The sequence below is a fragment of the Trachemys scripta genome, chromosome 7, assembly GCF_013100865.1.
Source record: "Trachemys scripta elegans isolate TJP31775 chromosome 7, CAS_Tse_1.0, whole genome shotgun sequence".
Classification (NCBI taxonomy): domain Eukaryota; kingdom Metazoa; phylum Chordata; order Testudines; family Emydidae; genus Trachemys; species Trachemys scripta.
Window position 1 is genome coordinate 59,262,284 of NC_048304.1, and position 25,120 is coordinate 59,287,403.

At 48.1% G+C, this 25,120-nt stretch overlaps 1 protein-coding gene across 4 annotated transcripts in view; it reads right to left on the reverse strand.

The window, feature by feature from the left end:
- The window catches only part of ARHGAP22 (Rho GTPase activating protein 22), a 225,339-nt gene that overhangs the window by 87,704 nt on the left and 112,515 nt on the right, over nucleotides 1-25,120 (reverse strand). The window contains exon 1 of one of the 4 annotated variants that reach the window (XM_034777444.1): nucleotides 6,316-6,596. The exons of the other annotated variants lie outside the window; for them this stretch is intronic. Coding sequence (XP_034633335.1) covers nucleotides 6,316-6,367 — 52 coding nt within the window. The 5' untranslated portion in view covers nucleotides 6,368-6,596. Of the gene's footprint in view, nucleotides 1-6,315; nucleotides 6,597-25,120 lie in introns of those variants that run through there. 4 annotated transcript variants of the gene reach the window in all.

The following is a 25,120-nucleotide window of genomic DNA, read 5'->3' on the forward strand; positions in this document are numbered from 1 at the left end:
ACTCATGTTGAATCGCAATAGCCGTAGCCTTTAGGCCCCCTTCCCAAGAGATCATGATGGGAACAGCAGCTGCTCCACGATTCTCTTGAGCTCCAGTCCTGGCCACCCTCCCCTTCACACACCAGAGCTCCCGAAGTACTGGGCTTCAGCTGGCTGAGCCGCAGAACCAGCGCTCGCCTCAGTGAAATCCCCCCACACCCACTTCCTTGCACATAAACACCCCTCTGCACACACAAGGGGAAGGGAACAACCGGCCATATCACTGAGGGAGAGAGAAGGGTGCAGTTGAGAAGGCAGAGCACAGGCCTAGGAGCCAGGACTCCCCTGTGTCCTTAGAGATGAACACTCAGTGCCTCCAATCCCTCGTCCACATGGTGGGGACACTGGGAGCATCCAGCATCAGCACTGCGATTTGGAGTGGGAATCACTAGAACTTCTGAGGCCCTGGCTCACCACTCCTCCCAACTAGCAGCCAGAGCCTCTGCCATCAGCAGCAGCCCCATCACTTGTCTAATGCACACAGCATCTCCCTGTCAGACCCATTTGCTGAACAAGAGTGTGTCCACAACATGAAAGAGCACAAGTGAACGCGTCCCCTCCTTTTAAAGGAGTGATTGTTTTGCTTGTCTGGCTAGGAACTGAAGCTGTGCCTTAATCGTCCGACTTTGAAGTCCTATAAATTTACAGCTGCAGCAGAGTTGGAATCACTCGGCAATAGAAGATGCATTATTAATTTTCTGAATTGAGGACAAGGAAACAACATCTTCGGAGAAGATGAAACGTCTTCTCCCTTTGGAATCAACAGACAGGAGAAAATCAATGAGGATTTTCATGATTTGACTGTTGCAGGGCCCCACCCTGAAATTTCACCACTCCTACCGACTCCAGTGGGGATTGCAGGTGCCCAGCATCGCTCAGGATGTGGCCCATGTTACAGTGCTGCAGGTATATACGGGGCTGGACAAGAACATAGAGACAGAGGGATCTTGCCCCAAAAAGCCAGCAAATACTGTACAATTCATTAAACTGCTCAGGCAAGAGAAGGCAGAGATATTATTGCTGAGGCTGGAGCTCTGAAAGGTTGGAAAAAGAAGTTGGTTTTAATGGCAAATTGCAAAGGGGAAAACATTGTTACTCTTGGCATTGACAACGCCTATAGTGGGGCGTTTGTGTGTAGCTGGCAGAGGCTGACAGGAGTTGAGATTGGCTGGGATGCCAGTGAAGTGTCACTTTCTACCTGGCCAGGGTGAAGTAGCTGGACCCCTGAACTGTGTGTTTCCAGACTCTCTAATGCTGGCAGGTTTATTGGTGCATGCTACAGAGGCCAAAAAACACACTGCTGGGTGGAATCTATGGGAAACAACGCCCCCTTTCTTTATTCACCACCCATGACTGTTTGTCGGAGAGAAGGCAGCAAGAAAGGGCCCTGTGCTTTTGGGTTGCGGTTCCCCTTTAAGGAGGGAAGGAGAGATGCTCCATGCACGGGAAATGGCAGCTAAGTCCAAGTGGGAGCAGAGGCACAAAGCCAAGAGCAGGACAAAGACAAAGGGCCTGATCGCAAGAGGTACATAGTGGCCCTGGCTCCTGTCACAGCTGGGATCAGGCCCAAGGATAGGAGAGATGTGGAATTGCCTAAGGGAGCAGGGGAGATGTAGGATGAGATGAGAGCAAAGTTCACCATGGGACATGTACACACTTAAGTACAGTTTAGAACTTCACTCACAAAGCCCTGGAAAAAACATGCTACAGGGGACAACTGGCTATCTGATAGATCTGAAAATGATGTAAATGTAACAAATTGTCGAGTGGATGTGTTTCCAGTGGGGTTCCACAGGGATTGGTTCTCAGCCCTAAGCTATTCCACATTTTTAACAGTGACCTGGAAGAAAAGATAATATAGTCACTGATAAAGTTTGCAGATGACACAAAAATTGGGGGAGTGGTAAATAATGAAGAGGACAGGTCACAGATAGAGTGATTGGGATCGCTTGGTAAATTGGGTGCAAGCAAACAATATGGCTAAATGTCAATGTAGCCCTCTAGGAACAAAGAGGGTAGGCCATATTTACAGGATGGGGGAACTCTGTCTGGGAAGCAGGGACTCTGAAAAAGATTTGGGGGTCGTAGTGGATAATCAGCTGAACATGAGCTTACAGTGTGATGCTGTGGTCAGAAGAGCCAATACAATCCTGGGATGCATAAATAGGGGAATCTCAAGTAAGAATAGAAAGATTATTTTATTTCTTAATTTGGCACTGGTGCAACTGCTGCTAGGATCCTGTGTTCAGTTCTGGTGCCCACAATTCAGGAAGGATGTTGATAAATTGGAGAGGGGTCACAGAATAGCCACGAGAATGATTAAAGGATTAGAAAACCTGCCTAATAGTGACAGAACTCCTTGAGTCTCTCTTGTTAGACTAACAAAGAGAAGGTTAAGTCTGGAAATACCTACATGGGGAGCAAATATTTAATAACGGGCTCTTCAGTCTAGCAGAGAAAGGTCTAACACCATCCAATTGCTGTAAATTGAAGCTAGACCAATTTAGACTGGAAATAAGGTATAGATTTTTAACAGTGAGGGTAATTAACCATTGGAACAATTTACCGAGAGTCACGGTGGATTCTCCATCCCTGACATTTATTAAATCAGGATTGGATGTGTTTCTACAGGAGCTTCTCTAGGAATTACTGGGGGGTGGTTCTCTGGGCTGTGTTATATGGGAAGTCAGACTAAATCATCACAATGGTCTCTTCCTGCCTTGGAATCTGAACTCTGTCCTGCTCCCCAGGAATGAGCCAGATGAGGTCGGCTGGCCTTCTGGCTGAGGCACTGGAGCAGGACACAGGAGAGCTGGATTTAATCCCTGCTCTGCCACCCGCTCCCTGTGTGACCCTGGGCAAGATCCCATCACAGCTGGATCAGGATCCAGGGGTCTTCCCTCTGGCTCCAGAGAGGACTGACCTTTCCAAGGCACAAGACATCTCCCCTCCCCCACCCCCAGCTTGGTATTGACAAGGTTGGCTTCTTGCCCATGGACCATTCCTTGCCCTCTGGCCATTCCCAGGCATGGGGGATGGTAGCTGCCACCGCTCACTACAGATGTTTCTGCCCAGAGGTTTGAGAGCAGCGAGCGAGGACAGACCCAGTGGAGCCGGTGGTGACGCTAGCTTTAATGCAACCACACTTTTGACACAAAGCCCAGGGCACTTTAGAATCGTTTAATGCCTTTTAACAACCACATTTATGTCCTGGAACGAGTGGCAACCTCCTGCCTCAGACGGCAGTAAAAGCCCTTTGCTATAAAAGTGAGTTCTGGAGGGAGCAGGGCTGGGAAGCACACAGGAACCGGATGGAGCTCCTCAACACTGGCAGGAATCCAGCTTCCCTCCGACACCACTCGTGATGGGGCAGAGGGACACCTAACTAGCCGCGAGTAGGGCAGCAATGGGCTCTCACATGGTGTTTTGGTGGCTCCTCTCCAGGAACTGGGGCGGATGGAGGCAGAGCAGGATGGGAAGAGGATGAATGAGCAAATGGAGCTAGTTTGGGTTTGGGCCCAGCGATGGGTGAGGGATGGGGGGTTCTGATTCTTCCTGTGCCAGGTCTCTAAACAGGGGCTATTCTGAGCAATTGTCCTGATTACAGAGGCTGATGAGTTTGTGCACTCGACGCAGAGAGAGGAATCAGGGGTCGGCCCAGGAAGGATCAGAGCACTCGCATGCCCAGGAAGAGGCGTTTGGGGTGCTGTTTCCTGAGGATTTGCACAGCATTACTGACTCACTGGGTACAAGAGTCCTGCATTGTTGGCTGAGCCAGCCGTGGCAGTCTCAGAAAGCCTGAGGTCACAGCCAGACCTGCCACACGCAGGGGACCAGGAATGTAACAGCTAATCTCAGCTTCCAGTTAAATACTCAGGCTATGGCTACACTGGCGCTTTACAGCACTGCAACTTTCTCACTCAGGGGTGTAAAAAAACACACCTCCGAGCGCAGCAAGTTATAGCGCTGTAAAGCGCCAGTGTAAACAGTGCCCCAGCACTGGGAGCCGCGCTCCCAGGGCTGTAAGCTAATCCTCTCCTGGAGGTGGAGTACCTGCAGCGCTGGGAGAGCTCTCTTCCAGCCATGGCGCGCGACCACACTCGCACTTCAAAGTGCTGCTGCGGGAGCGTTCCCGCAGCAGCGCTTTGAAGTTTCAAGGGTAGCCATGGCCTGAGTGTTTCCTTGCAATGAGCCTGGACAGCGTATTCAATGCTGCAAGCCCATTGCCTGCCACTAGCTCTTCCCAATAATGCCAGGTTAGTCACAGCGTCTCACAGCCTCCCAGGGCTGGGCTATGGGGCCAGTAAAACCACGTCCATTGCTCCCTGGACTCTTGGGAAGGAACCAGCAGCCACGTGGAACCAGGGCAGGCAGGGAGCCTGCCTTAGCCCCGCTGTGCCAACAACTGGACTTTCAAGGGCCCGGTTAGCAATGCTGACCGGAGCCACCAGGGCCCCTTTTTGACTGGGCGTTCCGGTCGAAAACCGGATGCCTGGCAACCCTACCTCCATGTCTGGGAATGCTCATTGTAACCTCCCTGAACCTTGGCTCCCATTTTGGTGAAGCAGGCTGGGATAAACTATCCTACAGCGGAGGGGTGCAGATTGTTCCCAGGATCCTCTTCTGGGCATTCACACACACACACTGATAAAGCAAGAACCTGGATCAAAACACTTACTACAATTCAGATCAGAATTTGACTGGAGTAATTCCTCCCTCTCTCTGTGGCTTGTGCTCACTGCAACAGTCAACGTGAGTGACTACACTGCAGTCACTCCACTCCAGCTAGCCTAGCTCCCAGGAGAGCAGCCACTCTGCCCCATGCCACCCCACTCCCAGACTGTAATTCCAACTGATGCATCCCCACTGCATCACTAGCTCCAGTGTCAGCAGCACTCAGATTTCATCCTACCCCCTTGATGGGCCAGACAACCCGAGTTTAAACCAATACTTAACTCAAGCTAGAAATGTGTGTGTGAGAATGAGAGTCAAGCTACAGATAAAAGTCAAGTGATAGCTCCAGATAACAATGCAGATGGAAAGCCTTAACACACACACATGCTCTCCCCCTCTCTGAACAGGACACCTTAAAAGCTTCCTGAATTCCAAGAAATATATATTGAACAAAATTGGATCCCCCCAAAATTTAAAGTCATCCCTAAAAAGTCAGCCAATGGCAGTAAGTTTGCTTGGTCCAGACTGGTTAATTCTCATTCCTTGACTCCACTAGTTCTGACTGCACGGTCACCTATTCCACATCAGCATGATAGGAAAGACAGCTTGAGGACATGACAATTTTCATGTTCAAAATCCTTTGTCCAACTTTAAATCACCTTTTAAAATCCACGATTCTGCCTCTGAGTTTCACCCTAGAGCCAATGTCCATTCAAGTGATGAATCCTGCGGGATCACATGGGGATGAGTGTGGTATAAATGCTTAGTTAGATACCTAAGACAAATCTTTGGGAACTAATGGTTGATTCCCTACTATGAGAAATCACTGCTGTTCTCCTTATTACAGAACTCGCATCCAGACTGATGGCTAGATAACCACTGTCACAATACAGAGACAAGCAGCGGAATGAGTCAAATCCATTTTTAATGTGATTTCTCATGGTGAAGGCTACAGCCTTGTTAATTTTTACAATGCTAGAAGCAAGTGGCTCTCAAACAGCTATACATCTACCTGAATGCAGAACAATTACATTGCTGGGGAAGACACAGACAGCCATTCTGAATGCAAACATCAACACAGCCACCCAAAAATCTATGTACAACCATGAACTCATGTCTCCCAAATATAGGGAAGGTGCTTGGAGGAAATGTGATTTTTTCATTTTGTGGTGTTGTAGGTTATCATCTCAATCCAGAGAAACAAGCAACTCCTTTTTGTTAACACAAATGAAAATGCTAGAGAGTGTTATCCCTGTCCAGATGCATAGCTAACTTACATGAAAAAGACAAAAACAGAACACACACCATATGGGTTTTTTGTTCTGAAATAGAAAATCAGTCCATGTGGCAGAAAATGCATGCAGTGTTTACAGGGTTAAACATTCTTCTGATTAGTCGGCTTTACTGAATGTAGAAAGCATAACAACAGCACATACGATATCTCAGATCAAAAATGCACAGAGCAGAATAAAGCCCCCTTTGCTAACCAAACTGCTGCATGCATAGCTCCATTCCCTCTTCATGTTAATACAGGATAAATCCTTTCCTGTGATTTAAAGTAAAACACACAACACTGAACACACCAAAAATATCATGACTTACCCTTTCGGAGACACTTGCTTTTCTTAAGATATTTGGCAGTGAAAAATGGCATAGCTGCAATAGCAAGGTTTCAGCCAAAGCTGACCTTTTATTACCAAGTGCTAAGACCAAAATGACTGGACCAAAGAGAGAAAGCCAATTATTATACCAGATCTTTAAAATGCTCAATGATGAGCAAAGGGAATTCAGAGTGGGGTAAAGTATGTCAAGTTGCACGGTGGGGATTGCAGATATCTTTCTGCTCATTAGCACTGCTGTTCGAGTTATTTAAAGTGCGCTCAGGGGAAATGAGGACAATTTCCATGACAATATGTACAGTATCATATAAGGAGGAAGCATTTTTTCAGGCAGAACTTCTGCATTACTCAGCTGCCACAGCAACCAGCAGTATGTTGAGAAGGAAAGAAAGAAGGGGGGAAAAATCCATCAAGTCTGGGAAGGATAAAAACTGAGCCAATTAACCAGGTCTTGTCCCCAGTGGAAAATGTGCTACCACACACCTTCATACTAGCATACCGGGATATCCTCCTGTTTGGTCTTAGCAACCTCTCCAAAAAGGAAGCATTGTCAAGTGCTGAGAATCAGCCAATTGATTCCTGGCTCTGCTACAGATTTGCTCCGTGATCTGGGACAAGTCAATTCACCTCTTTCTGCCTCAGTTTCTCACTCCTTTAAAATCGCAGTAATAATACCACCCTGACTCATTTAAATGCTGTACTGCTTAGTTCATAAAGGGCTTTGAGAATCTTGGGTGGAACACAATATAAAGGTACAAATTATGATAAATAATAAATCCGTGGTGTTTGCGCTCCATCAGCATGTCTGGTTTTTATTGCCAACATTTACCCTTCAGAATAAAATGCCACGTAGTGTATCTTTTTCCTTACTCACCTACATCCGCTAACTTTGTCTAGGACTCATCTATGTGATCAGTTAGTACGCGGCATGCCGGGGTGTGAATGGACCACACACTAGCCTGCCATGCGTTCACTGGCCATGTGGTCTCTGCTACCATGCACTAGAGTTCCCTAGAGCTTTGACGTACTCCTGTTTCAAAGCACACTATGTCAAAGCATACAATATGACTTTTTAGCGTGTTGTAGCAGCATCCACTGGGCCAGTGCGTTAGTGGCAGGTTAGCGCATGATACATTCGCACCCTGTTTTGCTGAGCATGAAATGGCCAGGTAGACAAGCCCTAAGAGATTATCATCAATACCCTCACCATCTCCTCTACTTCCCTAGAGAACTTCATGGAGCCCAGAGCTGGTTTGGCACCCCGGAACCTAAAGTCTTCTATTTCCACACAAGAGAGACAGCACACACTGTGGCAAGGAAAATACTCCACCCATGTGCTTCTCATTCACTGGACTTACTGCCTCTCTTTGGAGTTCAGCTGCCTCCTTACATCACAGGACGCAGTTCAGATGCAAGGAGCAGCAGCGTGGCCCCGTGAACAGAACACAGGATTGGGTTGGGAGATTTGGATTCTGTTCCTGGCAGAGTCACTGTGTGCCTAGGGCAAGCCTCTTAGCTTCTCCATGCCTCAGTTTCCCCACCTGTAAGAGTGAGGAGAGACTGATACCCCACTTTTATAATGAGCTTTGGGCTCTTTGATGAAAAGGGCTAGATAAATAATACCAAGAATTAGCATTTCCAGGGACTGTTCAATCCTTGGCCTCTTGGATAATGCTATTGCTTGTACTAATTCTGTCACCATTACCTCATTGCTACCCTGGTGAATACTGAAACCAGTCACCTGGAGGTGAAAGGATCTGTGTAACCCACTACCAACCTTCACAATCATCACTGGCCAAATTCAGCTTGGGTTTAATGCCCTGGATGAGAAGTCACTCCCTAGCCTGGAAAGGCAGGAGTTCTGACTGAAGCCTTCCCAAATGCGTGACAAAGCCCACATACTGACCCATCTCAGGGTAGGCAGCCAGTGTCAAGGTTTTTAAAATCAACCTGCTCTTAGTACCATCCATATTTTATAGTGAGAGCGTCATAAATTCAAGGTCCAAGGTCCTAAGAAAACCCGGACGATTTGAGGTGCTCTGCCCTTTGTTGGAAGATCTTCCCGCTGTTTAGCAGCTTCTGCATCTAGGAGGAGCCCAGATAGTTCATGCAGTGCTGAACAGGAATCTGTTGGATTCACTATACTGGAACAGAGCATCAGCCTTGCTAGCTGCTGCTCCTGGGAGCTGCTGATACCTCAGGCTTCCCAAGCTGAAAAATCCAATTTTTTAATCAGTAACCACCTCTAACTGCGCCTGTTGCACTCAAGGTCAGACCGTGTGCAGTGGTGGCCATCTATCCTCAGGCCAGGAAGGACCAGGCCCAGAATCTGGCCAGGCTCTTTCCCCAGGGCTCCAGCTTTATTTCTTCCACATAAAAGCTAGCACAGCACATCGATCATCCCTTTCCCCTAACCAGGATCTTTTGCAGGGGCCTATCTATTCCCTGCAGGTTTCCACTCTACAGGCCGCTTGCCTGAGAGTCATACCCTGCTTCAGGGTCTGCCACAGGAGCCAGCCTGCTTCCTTTCTCCCCTCCCAGGAGCTTCCTACTAGAGCCTCCTTGCTGCTGACAGCTCTCTCCTTAGCTGAGCCCCTTGCTGGCTTTTTTAATCACCTAATCTCTAGCTGATCAGTCTCAGCCTGGAGGCAGCTGATCCATCACCAGCGAAGCTGGATCCAACTCCCCTTAATGGGTAAGCCACTCTATGACAGGTGATGATGGGGATATTGGGATGGGGAGGCGTGAAGAGTTGTCCATTATTCCATGAGTCTCTGTCTGTCCCCATTTCAAACCGGGAGCTATGCCCTGGTCCGTTACGTTCCCTCACATACAAAGAGCAAAGCGGTGCTTTCAGACACAATGATCTCTATTTTAAATTATGAGAACAACAAAACAGGAAAGAACAAAAGTAGTCTCCTCGCGCAAGAGAGCACAGAGTGTGGTTTCCCCTGGCACTCTGCACTGGGCTTTGAGAACAGGAAGCCTGCTGAACTGTGCACACAGAATGCCTAGAAAATGTAAAGATACAGCACACATCAAAGAGCACCAGTTTCATAAAGCCCAATACACACAATCTATGTATGGTACTTATTACTGTAGTACTTGAACCCCTCAATCTTTTCACATGTATTTATCCTCACAACACCTCTCTATGGGCTACTACTATCCCCATTTTACAGAATGGGAATTGCAGCAAACAGAGATTAAGGCTATGTTTCCACTAGAAACACTGCAGTGTAGACACTTGCTATTCAGCATAGAACCCCTCCGTTTGCTGTAGTTAATCCACTTCCAAGAGGTGGTAGCTAGATTGATGGAAGAATTCCTCTGTATACCTAGCACTGTCTAAACCCAGGGGCTAGGTTGGCTTAACTACATTACTCATGAGTGTGGATTTTTCACACTCCTGAACAACAACATAGTTGGATCATTCTAACTTTTTGGAGTAGACCTGGCCTAAGTGACTTATCCAAGGTCACCCAGGGAGTCTCTATAGAGCATGGAACTGAACTGAGGTCTCCTGAGTCCCAGGTTAGTGTCCTAACCACTACACCATCCTTCCTCCAGTCAGGTGCTGCCCTTTCTCTCACTCCTCCCCACCCACAGCCCTGCCAGGCCATGATTAGTAGCTCTCCTTTTACTTCCCCCCCTGCCCTCCTCCTTTTTTAGGTTTAATGGAGGGAGATTTCTTTCCTCTACAATGAGAATTAAATCCAAACCTTCCCTTTGGCAGACACAATCCAGTGCAGATGCCTCTTCCCACAGATGGCTGGAAACATTTTTGGGATTTGCAACACCTCCCCACCACGACCAATGTGTTTACCTTAGAATCAGGCTATTTTAAAGAACTAATTAGACCATTTCTCTGCAAACTTCACTCCCAATCCCCACGCCTCCTCCTCCTCCTCCCTGCTGTCACAGCACAGCACTTGGGGAGATTCAGAGAACAAAAGTACAACTATAACTTCCCCTTTATCCTTTGGCTTCTTCGTCACCCCATCACTGCCTACTATCCTCCCACACAGCAATGCAGCAGGTGGGACTTTTGCTGGAGAAAGCCATCTACATTTTACTCCCTGCAAAAAAGTTCAGCTGAAACCACAGCAACCAGAAGGGAATTTCTCACCCTGCACTTTAGTCAGGGCCAAATTTAGACCTATTTCAGGTTCTAAGGACCTGTCTTTCCAAGGATCTATTACCACACGCCCCCTACACTTGCCAGCCAGAGGGCCTACCCCATGTTCCTACCTGCAGCTGCATCTGACGCTGGATCTAGCGGGCAGAAGCTGAATTCCTGGAGTTACCTCCACACCCCCCATTACTGTTGCACCGCTTGCTTCCCAGAATGGGGCACCACCCTGAGATTTCCAGAGAGAACCTGGTTTGTCTCCATCAAACAAGAACAGTCAGCCATCACATACATTTAAATCAGGACAATAATATACACACACTGTCTGTATATACCACTGTAAGGGCCATGGGCCTGTGCCCTGGGAAGTGGGAGTTATACCTTGTGTCTATTTCGTTTGTGCTGGCGCAGCTGTGTACTTCCAGCAGTCTGACATGCCAGCCATCATGTCAGAAACACTATTTTGCTGAAATCTACAGGCTTCAGGAAAAGATCTGAACTCTGAAGTTTACCCCCCTTGTATGGGCTCTCCTTGCTGATCACCGATTCACTTAACAGGTGCCACAGGTGTTTTTAGAAAGGGCTCCATGTAACAGAAGTCTCTTGGGATCTGAATATCTCTGTGCTATGTAACGGGATCACATGGTACCATCACTTCAGAGATTTCAAAGCACCATTGGTGACGAATCCAGCCCCGCTAGCTCTGCGGAGGGGGTTAAGCACAATTGCCCCCCATTTCACAGATGGAGAGCCTGCTGCACACAGAGCTGACATTATTTGCCTAAGGTTATGTGGTGAGTTACTAGTGAGCAAGGAACATAACTGGGGGAGGTGGTCTCGATTCCAAGACTCCATGCTGTAACCGCTACACAAGACTACTTCACTGCCTGAGAGGAAGAGAGAAGTGGCTGATTGAGATAGTGGTACAGACATGAGAATTATCCCCATCCATTATAGCCACTTGGTTGCACCCACACATGGGAATTTTTCACTGAAACCCAGCAGTGTGGGACTTTCTGTTGTCATCTCCTGCTGTGCAAAGTGAGTGTGAAAGTCTAGGCACCAGGCACTGGAGAATCAGGCCTGGGATTTTTACATCTTAGCAGCTCCATAGCTAGGCAATGTGTCCATATGTTTCTCCTCGCTGACTCATCTTCCAACCATTACCACGGCAGGATGCAAATCAACTGAAGAGGAAGGGAGAAGAGTGAAGATGTGTGTGTGTATGTGGGGGGGGGGGGGGCCAGGGGACAAGTTCCCTCTGTCCCCCAGCAACAAGGGCTTATAGTAGGGTTCCCCACTTTCTAAATAGCATAAAACCGAACACTGTATCCCTGCCCCTTCCCCGAGCCCCCCCCCACTACATTGCCCCTCCCTCCGTGGCTCGCTGTCCCCCACCCTCACTCACTTTCACTGGGCTGGGGTAGGGGGTTGCGGTGTGTGAGGGGATGAGGGCTCTGGCTGGGGTCCGGGCTCTGCGGTGGGGCTGCGGGGGTTTAGGGTGCAGGAGGGGGTTCCAGGCTGGGGGGTGGGGCTGAGGGATTTGGAATGTGGGAGGGGGCTGCAGGTTGAGACAGGGGATTGTGGTGTGTGGGGGCTCTGGGCTGGGGGGTGGGCTCTGTGGTGGGGCCAGGGGTGAGAGGTTTGGGTTGCAGGAGAGGGCTCCAGACTGGGGGTGGGGCCAAGGGATTCAGAGTGTGGGAAGGGGCTGTGGGTTGGGGTGATGGCTCTGGGTGCTGGCTCTGAGGTGGGGCTGGGGATGAGGGGTTTGGTGTTCCTGGCCAATGGGAGTGCGGAGATGGTGCTCAGGGCAGGAGCAGCACACAAAGCCCCGTGGGCCCCCCCCCGCCCTGGAGCTGGACCTGCTGGCCGCTTCCGGGGTGTAGCGCAGTGCCAGACAGGTAGGGACTAGCCTGCCTTAGCCCCGTAGCACCGCTGACGGGACGTTTAATGGCCTGGTCGGCATTGCTGAGCGGAGCCACCAGGGTCCCTTTTTGACCAGCGTTCCGGTTGACTGCAGACTCCCTCTGCTGTCACCCTAGCAGCTTATAGGGTGACTGCAGAGGGAGGGACAGAGCCTTTGAAGCAGGATGCCTGGTAAAGGAGTGGCCTGCTTGGCAGGGTACATGCTGTGTGAAAGGGGCTGAGCTAAATGAGCTCTGAGACAGCCATGCAGCAAGGCTCCCCCTGGCCTGTCATTCAGCAGCCCCCCCCCCCCCCCCCGCATAAATTTTTTTTAAAGGAAAAAAATGTATGCACTGGGGGGGGGGAAACGAGGGAGGGGAATCATTTGCAAAGATTTCTCATTGTCTGAAACTGCCAAATAATTAGCAATCTGCAGGGTTGTTGCAGCGCATTGGTCCCAGGATATTAGAGACCCAAAGAAGAGCTCTGCGTAGCTCAAAAGCTTGTCTCTTTCACCAACAGAAGTTGGTCCAATAAAAGATATTACCTCACCCATTCCAATAATTTGCAAGTGTCTTCTAATTGTACTTAGAGGTGTTTTTATAACCTGTGCAATAATCTTTGTGTTGTACACATTACATTTCAAAATCAGGATGGCTTTACTCTGTAGTTATGTATACAGGGCGGGCTCTAACTTTTTTGCCGCTCCAAGCAAAAAAAAAAAAAAAAAGAGTGCCGCCCTCCATAGCGCCGCCATAACACACACCCTCAGCACCGCGATGCCATCCCCTCACCCCCCCCGCGGAGCGCCGCGCCGCCGAACCCCCCGCCGCCACACACACCCCTCCCACTGAGCCGCCAAACACCCCCACTGCCAAGCTGCGCTGCCAAACACCCCCTCCCTGCGGACCGCCGCTGCTGAATCTCACCCCCCAGCGTCCCCCGTGCGCCCAGCCGCCAAAACAAAAACAACCCACCCCACCCCCAGCGCCGCCTGACCAAACCCCAAAAAACAACCCCTGAGCACCCCCACCGCCAACCCAAGATTGGCCGCCCCTTATCAGGTGCCGCCCCAAGCACGTGCTTGGTCGGCTGATGCCTGGAGCCAGCCCTGTATGTATAAATAGTATTGATAGAACAAAAGAATCTCAGACTCAGTTAAAAAACTACTGTGACTACAATATACTTCTGGGAAGCCTGGATCTACATGTCCTTACCATTGCCTTGCAAACTCCTGCTCACTCATTTGCCTGGGGCAAGTAACTGTTTATGAAAGGCAAGTGAAATAAAATATATATGTTTTTAGCATCATTGATTCCAGCCACTGTGATTGAGATGATGTCTGGACTTATAAGAGTTCATAGCAATTTAGAAAGGCTGCCTTTTTGTGTTATTGGTGTGTAACAGTTGTAATTTACTAGGTGCCACAAGTACTCCTGTAATTTACTAGGGCTTCCTTATAGCAATGCACTGCGACTCAACAGTGAGTGACATACTTGTGTTTCTGATCCTGCAAACAGATCCACACAGTCGGAACCCTGGCACCTGTGTGGCTCCAGTAGCAAGCCTGGGATCTAAGGTCTGCACTGTTCCTATCTGCATCCATGTGGATTCATGACCGAACTCCCAAAGCCGGGTCCCCATGGGCACAGAGTAAAACCAGGGATACAGACAATTTTGCTGGTTGTTCCAAAGTCCTGGGTGGAGATCTAGAGGGCATTTTCAGGACACTGGGGCTGGGATTTATGGGAGTTAGGTGTCCAAATCCCCAGAATTCCAGGGGGATTCCTAACTCCCTTAGCCATCTTTGCAAAGCTATCCATCTGAAAACTGGAATTAAAATTTTGGACTAACTCCTGTCCTCCTTATTAGCATCCCACTGACATTCCTGGGAATTTTCCCTGGATAAGGACAGAAGAAATTGGCCCATATTTTTTTAAAGCTTTAAAGAAGAAAAGCAATGTAAGACATTCCCCAGGACAGCCCCCCTTTGCTTTCTTTCACTGCCTAAGGCTCCCTAAGATGAAGAGGATGATGTGTTGAAAACCCCTTTGATACCGAAGATTTCTAGTGTGTGAAGTGCATTTAAAATTTCCAGCCAGCATTTTTATCTTGATCTATATTTAAATGGTGTGTTTCTAAATGAACAGTGACAAGCTAAAGTCTATTCTCCTCCTGCAGAATCTGGCTTCTACAGTATGGCTAACCCCAGACATTCCAAAATCTTGAGTCAGGCCCCCAAAATCATGAGAGTGTTTTTATTTCCCTGATAGTTTGAACCTTTATGGGGTCATGTTTTCAAGCTTTTCTCTGGAACCAGGAGAACTAAAAACCTTACTCTCCAAAAAACGGTATTCGTAGTTAATAACATGAGTCCAGGAGCTGGGGCTTTAAGACAGAAAAAAGAATTGGCTATGCTGTTTCTAAGTTGCCTTCTGACCACCCCCTTGCAATTTCTGTGGATTCAGCTCTTGGGGAGAATGTACTAAAAGCAGAGTTCTGCCCAAACCTGCAACTTTTAGGTCTCAATCCAGATCTGAACTTTTCCTAGGTCTGGCCAGGGTGCTGCCTAGGCAGCTGCCCATTCGTCAAGACAGGCCCCACCAGAAAGCATAGATCTGGATTCTGTTTGAGTGGTTCACATGAGGAGGTTTGGTTCAGACCCACTGATAACTGAGTGATGTACTGAGGAAGCTGGCTGCCCTGACCACCTTCCCATTAGTGTATTGTGTTCTCACTAGTGCTGCACTCCCGTGTCCCCCTAGAACATCTGGGGGCATATGCCAGGGTTCTCTGAACCAAGCCGCTCTGTGATTCTTTCCCAGTGAATTGTGGGAGAACCTGTGTGTCCTTCTGGGCACCTGGGGGGGGGGGGGAGAAGAGAGGAGAATTATGGGCAGGCATTATGGAGGGCTATCAGCACTGAGTGGTTTAGCCTGCATCCTCAATGCAAAGTGGGCAGGTTACCAGCCCAGGCCTTAGCCTATGCCCGCAGCCAGGCCACCTAGCCCGAGTTAAAAACCATCACCACATTCTGCTCAGAGAGTTTTTGTGTGGACGGGAGGGGACTTGAGGACAACACCCAACTAAGATCCTAGGCTAACTCTGCAGTGAAGACAGCCTTAGAGTTGCCCTATAGGAATAATAAAGGGAAGGTGCTCAAAATAAATAAATAAATAAAACAAACAAACCCACAAAGAATAGCAAGATGCAAATCAGCCACACACTGAATTTCAAAGCTCTTCTTAATTCTGGTCTCTTCCTGTTTCTGTAGATGCCACAGGCAATGCTCCAAGCCGTACTGATGAACAGAGTTCTGATCACATTGATAGTCTGACGCCCGCACGTATCTAACTTCTTCGGGGGCAGTTCCTTTGTCTCCAATGGTTGCTGAATTAGCGGATGCGATCGCACTGAAATATCAGAGCCCTGCTGGATCATTTTGTTAATGCATTTACATTTTCACATCCCTCCACTGGTTCCAGCTGGGGTGGAGACAAAGAGATTGTGCAGTATTTAAGTCTCATGAAAAAGCAGGAGGCTGAGGAAATATCATAAAGCATGTTCTTGGGAGATTTCCAAACCAAGCAGCTTCCTTGATGTTCATCAAGGGTTAAATTGCTATTCTGCTCTTGATCTGCTCCTGATGGCGTGGACTGCACCCTCCGCAAGTTTGCCGGTGACGCTAAACTGGGAGGAGTGGTAGATACACTGGAGGGTAGGAATAGGATACAGAGAGACCTAGACAAATTGGAGGATTGGGCCAAAAGAAACATGATGAGGTTCAACAAGGACAAGTGCAGAGTCCTACACTTAGGACGGAAGAATCCCATGCACTGTTACAGACTAGGGACCGAATGGCTAGGCAGCAGTTCTGCAGAAAAGATTGCCAGCTGGTGAATGTAGTTCCGTTGAAGTCAATGGATCTACACCAATTTACCCAGCTGAGTACCAAGCCCTTCGAGAATACAGAGGGCAGCATCTCAGTTTCTGATGTGTTATTTTTATTTCTTTAATGCTGTCCCTAGTAGTAGGATGCCATAGTTTCCCCTCTGGTTTTCCATCACTGCCTTTAGGGCTAGGCGGTAGGCAGTTCAGGAAGGAATTGAAAGAGTCACTCATATACCAAGGATAGAAAATAAACCTGTGCTGTCTCAATATGAATATTTCAAGGAGAATGACCACCTACACCCTGGGCAGACCACAGGGAGGACAGAGAGAGGGCCAAAATATTAATAGCCTACTCCAATATTTCAGACCCACTACCTCCCTAATGGTATCTGATGGCCTTCTCCAATAGATCAACATCTTTCTGGTACTGAGCGGGCCAAGATATTGCCTCATTGTCTAAATTCCTTATTTTGCTATTCCCCAGTCCCCCCTCCAGTAGAGGCTTTCCATTTGGAAGCTGCACAGTTTCAGAGAAGTCTGTATTTTGTCGTGCAATTCACAACTGGGAGCCACGGTTGGCTATTTTAGGGTATCGCTGAACTTGCCCATGCAGGCAGGCAATGTGAGAATGCTTCCTGAAGTCACCTCCTTAGGTCTTCCTGGAGATGCTAACTAGAGTTATGGGAAGGAGGAACTTAACCCAGGATGCTTCAACCCTTGGCTGTTGGACTGGTGATCCACATACAGTATACAGTATTATTGGCAATTTAACTGTGTAGACCAGGTCTGCAGCTGCTGGGCTGTTCCTACTGGCCCCTGCTGCCAATTGACTCAAAGGGGCCATTGCAGAAGTTGTGGATTGCCAGAAAGGACTTGTCACAACACTTTCCACCCAGCTCCTTATTGTGCCAGCCTACAGCGGTTTTAGGCTATGTAAGGATCCCCGTTGGGTAGGGCCTGTCAGGAACAGGGCCCGTGGTGCAGCAAGGCTAAACAGCCAGCATACGGCCCAGGATTGGGACCTGTATTTTCACAGTACAAAAGAACCAAGGGGCCCCAATTCAGACTTTTCAGTGCTGAACCATGTAGCCTTAGTGTTTTGTATTAATAGGTGCAGATGGTAGCACAACCTGTTCTTAAAGTTGCCTGACACATCCTATTAGAATACCTTGTTTTTAGATGCTCATAACTTTGCCAAACTTTAACCCTTCAGGCTGGAATTTTCCATGCTGGGTGTCTGCCTCAGGCTGAACTGTTTTGAAAAGTTTCAGCCAAAACCATTCAGCCATTTCTGAGAATAAGTGAAAACACATTGTTTTGCCATATTAAAATAATTCTGGTGACCTTTTCTCTGAAAAACTCTAGGGGCCTCCATGCTTTGGAAGCTGGCAGGAGGGTGGGCCTTTGTATCATGGATGTGGTATCCCTGTGAAAATCTGCCTACATTTGGCCAAATTATAAGCCTGAGAGAGAGAGTGAGTGTGCGCGCGCTGGGGGGGGGGGGGGGGATTTAAAGCTCACACATGCTCAGTAGAGACTTAAAATCAAAAGATTCCATCCTTGCCGAGCAGGTGCCATTCCCCCCATAGCTCCTAGTGCTCACCAGACTGTGCTTGAGCCATCCCCACACAGCTACTGCCACAGAGATACTCCAGCCCAGGACAATGGGGCAAAGCTGGACTTCTCCTGTAATGGCTACTCCCAGCTGCTCTGGGCCAAGGTGTGGCTGGGCACTGGAACTGAGTGGTAGGGAAGAGAGACAGGGACTGGGCAAGGAGACTGGGAGCTGTGAGGAACTGGAGAGTGTGGGTGGAAGAGTAGTGGAAGAGCCATTGTCGGGGAAGAGACAGATTGGATGAGGAGCTGGGGGGAGACGAACTAGGACTGGCTGGGCAAGAAGACTGGGACTGGAAGTGGGAGGAGAGAGATGGAGACGGACTGGGAGCCCCAAAGGGAGAGGCACTTAGAATCGGACTTTCCAAAGTACTTATTATATAGCACTTGTCATGTTCAGCTCCCATTGATGTCAGTTGCAGCTGAGAGTGCTCAGCACTTCTGCAAATCAGTCTCAGCTGGGCACCCAGAAAATGAGGAACACACTGTTTGTGACCACATGTGAACAGTTTGGTTTAAGTCACTTTCCCAGCATTAAACAGGAACTTTGTGGCAGAGGCAGGGATAGACTCCTGTTCCCCAGCACTCAACTGCCTTAACCACGAGATCATCCTCTCTCTCCCTGCAATCCCTGGTTTCAGTCACTGCACACCTCTCAACTTCTGCAATGAATGAGGCAGGGGGCCTATAGACGACAGTCTCATTCACTGCACAACGCTGGTTCATCATCTTTTCTGTGCACTGAATGAGACAGGGATCCTGTGGGAAAAAAATAGCATGTGATCATGTCATTAGAGATTGTATCGTAATACATGCATACGAGGGGGCTGAATTAATGTTGCAGGGGGAAGGTTAATTCTGGCATTTCCTAACTTCTGAGTGCTTCACTTGGCAACCTTAGTATTCTTTTAATAGGGGTGTGTGAGTGAGTGTGAGAGAGTATAACAGATCATAAAGCACCCCATTTCTAATGCCCTCTGGGATCCTGTGGGCTGAAGGGTCATATTACAGCAAGTATTCTTTGTTTATACTAAAACTACCTAAAATTCAAGAATGCATTTCATAACACAAGGGTGATATGGTTAAATGCTCATTTCGGCAACCGACATTCAGAGGTGCTGACTTTCTAATGTGCTGTGCTCCCCCCTGCTCTGCCCCACTTCACCATTTCCACAAAGCCCCACTCCTTCCCTCCCCCGAGCACACCCCACCCTCACTCCTCCCCCTTACTCCCCAGGGCCTCCTGCATGCCACTGAACAGCTGATCACTGGCACGCGGCAGTCACTGAGGGACAAGGGGGAGGCGCTGATCAGGGAGGGTGCATGTTTGGCAACAATTAGTACTAGGCAATGCAGAATCCTCAAACCATCTCCTTTGGGCATCATTTTTCATGGTGAGCCCGAGGGAAGGTTGTTCTTGGGGCTGAGGCACTGGATTTGGACTCAAGAGACCTGGGTTTAATTTTTGGCTCTGCCACAGACTTCCTGTGGATCCTTTGAGGTGCAGCATGGCTTCTCTGTTTCCAAATCTGTAAGAGGAGAATAATAATCCTTCCTCTCCCCCCTTCTCTATGTTGATTGTAAGCTCTTTGGGGGCAGGGATCGCCTCCTACCAGCACACTGGTGCCCTGATTGCAGCTGGGGCTCTAAGCACTAGCCTGTAATACAAGTGATATGCACTAAGAATTTCAAGTGGTCACTTGTCGCCAGATGTTTTCATTTCAATGGGGATGTTCCCTGTTTGTCTGGACTCTTCATGTTTGAGTCATTAACAATTGCCAAAGGTACCCATTCCTGGAGTGTCAGCATGACAGTAAAGACTCCACAGTGTCTGCGTGAGAGGGCTCAGAGCTAGTGACATTGAATCATTATTCAATCTCCCACCACTCTCTGCGTGGAAGTGGGCAGTAGAGATTATACTATCCACAACAGATCTAAAATAGGTACTATCACCCCAGGGGCTTAGGGGTCACTTTCCATTGCTCTTTACACAACACACAATATGAAGGAACCACATGGGCACAGTGGGGTCTAAATAATGGTGTTTACTAACTGTAAACCGGCAAGGCCAGGCTAAATATACACCTCACTTTCCGGCAAGTTTCTTAAGAGAGCACATGGTGAGCGCCACCAGAGGGCTCATAACCTATTTAAAGTAATACACATCTCACTTTCCCAAGAACAAATGAGGATGGGAGAGACAAGGGGCGGGGAACAGAGACAAGAAGAGAAAAGGAGGGATGGGGAGATTTCCCTCTCCCAGGGCACTAGGGAATGACGGCTAACAGTCAGTGAAATTCCTTGAGCAAGCCCTGGGGTATGGAGATTGTTCAGAATCCAGAGCACTGATATCTGTGCCACATTCATGGCTGAACTATTACTCTGGTCCCTCTGCATCCCACATGGGTCGCAGACACAGTGAAGACCAGCAGAAATTTTGGAGCCCTAAACACCAATGGGTAACAATCTGCTGATGGAACAGGATGCCAGCGGTATTGAAATGGACCTTCTCTACAACTCGCAAGGGTGACTCGGGACTGGCTGTGAAGCCGTTTGGTTCAGAGGTGATCGGGTGGGAATAATGAGAACCTGCTTCTACAGCAGTCAGTCACAGGAGGTGACTAGCCTCCAGTTACTGTCACTATACCCTGCAGCCAGCACATCGTATGCTGAACAGCCATGACATTACTCTGGTGCCTGGCCATCCAGTAGACAGCTCTTCTCTCGGAGAAGCCCAGCCCGAAAGCCCTGCCCCAGCAGGACAGTAGGGGTTGCTGTGCTAGCTAGAAGAGCTGAGAGAGAAGACTGTGGACATCCCCATCATGGACATCACTGGCTGCATAGTGACATCAGAGCAGCACATGACATTGAACTAGACCAGCAGGTGAGGGCACGGTTTTGTACAGAAATAAAATGTTAGCGTCGGGATCCTCTCCTAGGGGATTCCCCATTATTCTCTTATTGTGGTACTCATAATTGTCTCACTGTTACCTGGTGCTCCTGCCATCTGTCTCCCCACCTCTTGTCTCTTTTCTAATTTTTGCATGTAAGCACTTTAGGGCAGGGACTGTCTTTTTGTTACGTGCATGTACAGCACTTGGCACAATGGAGTTGCTGATGGCCGATTGGGCCTATAGGAGCTACCTCAATATGAATAATGCTGCTAGTTAGACTTCCAAATTACACTGTAATGAACTGGCTTGTGTCTGTATACACACACACCCCGCTGCCCTCTACAAGATGGAATTAACAAAGTTCACCTGTGTCATAGACCCTACATGCCCAATACCAAAATAAAGATTCTCCTTTATCTTATGTGGTAGGGGCCTGTCCTTCACCAGGAGGATCTGTATTGCATCTCCCCCCTCCCCCAATCACTGTCACATTTCATCAAGCAGAGTGAAACATGAAGCTCTAGGTTAGTATTATCCTTACTTTATAGGTGGGTATAGTACAAAAGGAAAGAAGAAAGATCCTGGAGCTACTGCCCCAAGTCTGACTCCTCCCCAACCAAATAAGAAATATTAGGCAGGGCAGGGCAATCACTAAGCAACAAGATGACAAACATGATGAACAACAGAGACAACACAGGTTTGTAAAGAACTAATCATCCCAGACAAACTGGATTGTTGGTTTTTTAAAATGAGATTATGGACGGAGCAAAGGAAGGAAATGCCGCAGAGGCAGTGTGCTTGGAGTTCAGTAAAGCACCAGATTCAGTGTCTCCTGAACTCTCACCAAATTAACTCAAATCACCTGGGATATTAACATGGTCAGAAGGATTCAAAACTGTCAGAAGGACTGTAAAAAAGGCTAATGATATCCGCCCCAATGGGCTAACGCACAAGGGCTAGAGAGGAACTGACTAACAAATTGAACTGGATTTACTTTCTCTCCCTGCCTCAGTTTCCCATAGGTAAAGTAGGGATACTATCACTACTACCACCATCACCTCTTCCACCATCTGACTTATCTATTTAGGTTGCAAATTCTTCAGGCCAGGGACTGTCTCTTATTACATGTACAGCACCTAGCACCATGGGACCTAGTTCCTGCCTAGGGTTTTTAGGCACAACGCTCCCGCCACTCATTCGAGGTGGAAGTTTTGTCAGCAGGAGAGCTAGCTCTCTCCTGCCGACAAACAGTGGCTACACTGCTGCCTTTTAGCAGCACGGCTGTGTCACTAAAAGCTGTGTAGTACAGACATAGCCAAAAAGTCATAAGTTTAAGTGATACCAAGTATAAGTAGTAATGAGAGAAAGGGTTACAAACAAACAAAAGGAAAAATACGCTTCCAAGACTAACACTTAATTTCAGCAAGTTACAGTCTTTGCCTAAGCAGGTTTCCTCACCTATATTCAGTTCTCAGAGGTGTCAATTGCTTTGGCGGCAGGACCCAATGTTCTGTGATTTCAAGGGCCCCGAGTGCTGGATACCTATGGGGGGGGGGGGGAGTCTCTCCCCTTTCTTTTATAGTCAGTAAACCTTTGAAATGGATTCTTTGAAGAGTAAACCTGGATAAAAAGTTCCTTTTCCCTGTTGGATGTGAGCACCATGCGGTCTTCCCCCCTGCCGGGGATTTTTACAATGAGAATGATCTCTTCTGGCAACCTCCAATACAGATGAATAGCCCACTGAATTTGGCCACACCTGATTTGAGGTGCTGGCCCCTTTCCGGCACCTCAACTCCTCCTGACATGCCTTGTTTAAATACCTTTTAGTTGAAGACTTTAAAGCACGTCAGTGAGTATCCATAATTCCGCATATGGTGCCAATCTGCACGTTTCACAAGGATATCACCAGCAGTGTGTCACTTTCATAAGAGACCCTACTCAATACAGCAATATTATATACAATTAGTTGATTCAATTGCTTATCATTTGAGGTTCAGACCCCCTATCGCCCCACTTGCTGTGTTGATGGCTTTGTTTACCTTCATTGTCTCTGCCTGATGAGCAGGTTGGTCAAAGAAGCAAATACACATTCCTTGTCTAGGCCAGACTGGGTTATTTACTGCTTGCCAAACACATTTCAAGAACATAGTTCTAACACTTGTCCATAACTCTCTGTACACACCCCCTACATACATCACGCAAGAATATTAATGAGCAGTGAGTTACTAGTTGTCCAGTGATATAGTACATGCCACCTTTTGGGTATATAGATCATAACAATAGTGTGTTCGGTGTAGCGAGTGCATCAGGCCTAAAAAGAGTTGCTAACACAGTAGTAACCAGCCCTGGGACCTCTATGTCACACACCTGTCTGCAATAGGAATCCTGCCAGCACTGAGAGATGATGGTTGCCAACAAATTGGATATGAATGTGTGATGTGATCAGCTAGAGCAGCAAAGCCACTGCCGTTCGGGCCGCTTATGCAAAGGCATCCAATCCTGGAGACAACATTCCTGTTGTAAATGGCACTGGAATATTACGTTGAGTCTTGGACGCCATCTTACAAGTAGAGAGGCACATACTTCATTGCTTCTGTAGCTGAGCTGTATACCCAGCCGGGCCTTTGCCTGATCAGAACCTCAGCAATTTTGGTGAAAACTGGAAGAGGTCTGGTATCTAGTTGACCAGAGTAGGGGCCAGGGCTGGCCAGAGTTAGATGAGAGGCTACTAATCCTAACCCTGAGGTCGGTGCCTCTCCCCTGTTTCCAGAGTCACTCTGCTCCACTGCCACGGATCCCTGTGAGATCACAGCCTCGCATCTGAATCGTGAGGGACCAAATGGTGATTTTAGTGCAAATGAGTCTTTTCCAGTGTTCACAAAAAAATCAGTAGGGTTCTGCTCACTGGTGCCTAGAACACTCCCTAGAGTTCTGGAACAGATCTGAAGCGGTTTTCAAGAATGATCACGTTACAGACCAACAGAGAAACGACATCGAGCTGAGTGGTGGAGGGCTTGATTTCAGAAGGAGGAACACAGATTACTATCGTGGTGCAGTTGTGAGGCCATAATTAAAGGCAAGTGCTGTGTTGCCCTAAAAGCAGGGATTCAATTTCTTCGTTATGCATGGAAAACACAGCGAGTCCTCCCCAGATGTACAGCACTGACTCGTTGGGCACAGAATTAATTCTCTGAGAATTTACAAGTAAATTTGTTTCCTAGTTTAAATTAATTAAAAATTGGGCCCTTAAAGATAAACACCATTTGTGCCAGTCTTCTCGTTGCTCTGAAAGCTTTTGCTAACAGCACAACACAGACTCTTCAAACTTTCCATATAGTTAAAATTCATCATCATCTTACACAATTTCTTCCAGTATAGCCTAAGTTGTAATGAAGCTACATTTTGACGATTGTGCTCATTGTCACGAGACAGGCTACAGGTGGAGTCAGGCGGCCAGTTCAGTGGGGCCACTAACCCCTTCTGGAGGAAGCGCCCTAGTTTTACTAAACAGCTGGTGGATCTTTTACTCCAGTGGCATCAGTCCAATCAGCAGCTGGAGGGGTTACACTTTGGGCAAACAGCCCATGTTATAACCTAGGGAGTCACTAAAACTGTATGGAGGCAGATGCAGAGCCAGGATTTGTCTCACTCCACTTCCCCTACACCTCCGCTGTCCCCCCATCGGCACCCAGTCCTTCCCCCATCGGGCTGGCTCTAACCCCTCCCCCATCACTCTTATTCACTCCCCACCTGCAGGTAACCTGGGCTGGACGCTGCAATGACAGTTCTTCATCTCCACGGCCTCTCCGTCTGGATTTGCGGTGATTAGTGCCAGGGCAAGTGGTGCGCCTTTTGACTGACTTTAATAGACTAGTCCATCATAATGCACATTCCCCACTCACACCTCTATGATAGCTACCCACCATCTCATTACAGCAACCCTCCAGTGCTTTGAGCAAATCAACAGGGCCCAATAAACAAAACTAACGTTCCCAATACCAGAGAGCTTCTCCACTGAGACACCATTCAGCTCAGGCTCTTTGTCTTCTAATTCAGGCCTTCGGCTGGGTCTGCACGAGTCTTGTTTTTGATCTGTCTAGATATTTATGTGGCCCTTCTTGGTTGATGTAGCGTATGCAGTAGTGGATTTTTAACACCCCTGCCCCCCACCCCTCCTTCCCCGTGAGGTTGGAGGATGCAGATGGGGACCTGAGGGAAAGGATAGATTAAATGATGTCTACACTAAAATTGGAGGGGTGATTGCAGCTCGGGTCAGCAAACCTTCACTGCCTTTATTCTAACTAGTATGGCTAAAATCGCCATGAAAACGCAGTGACATGGGACCCTGGTAG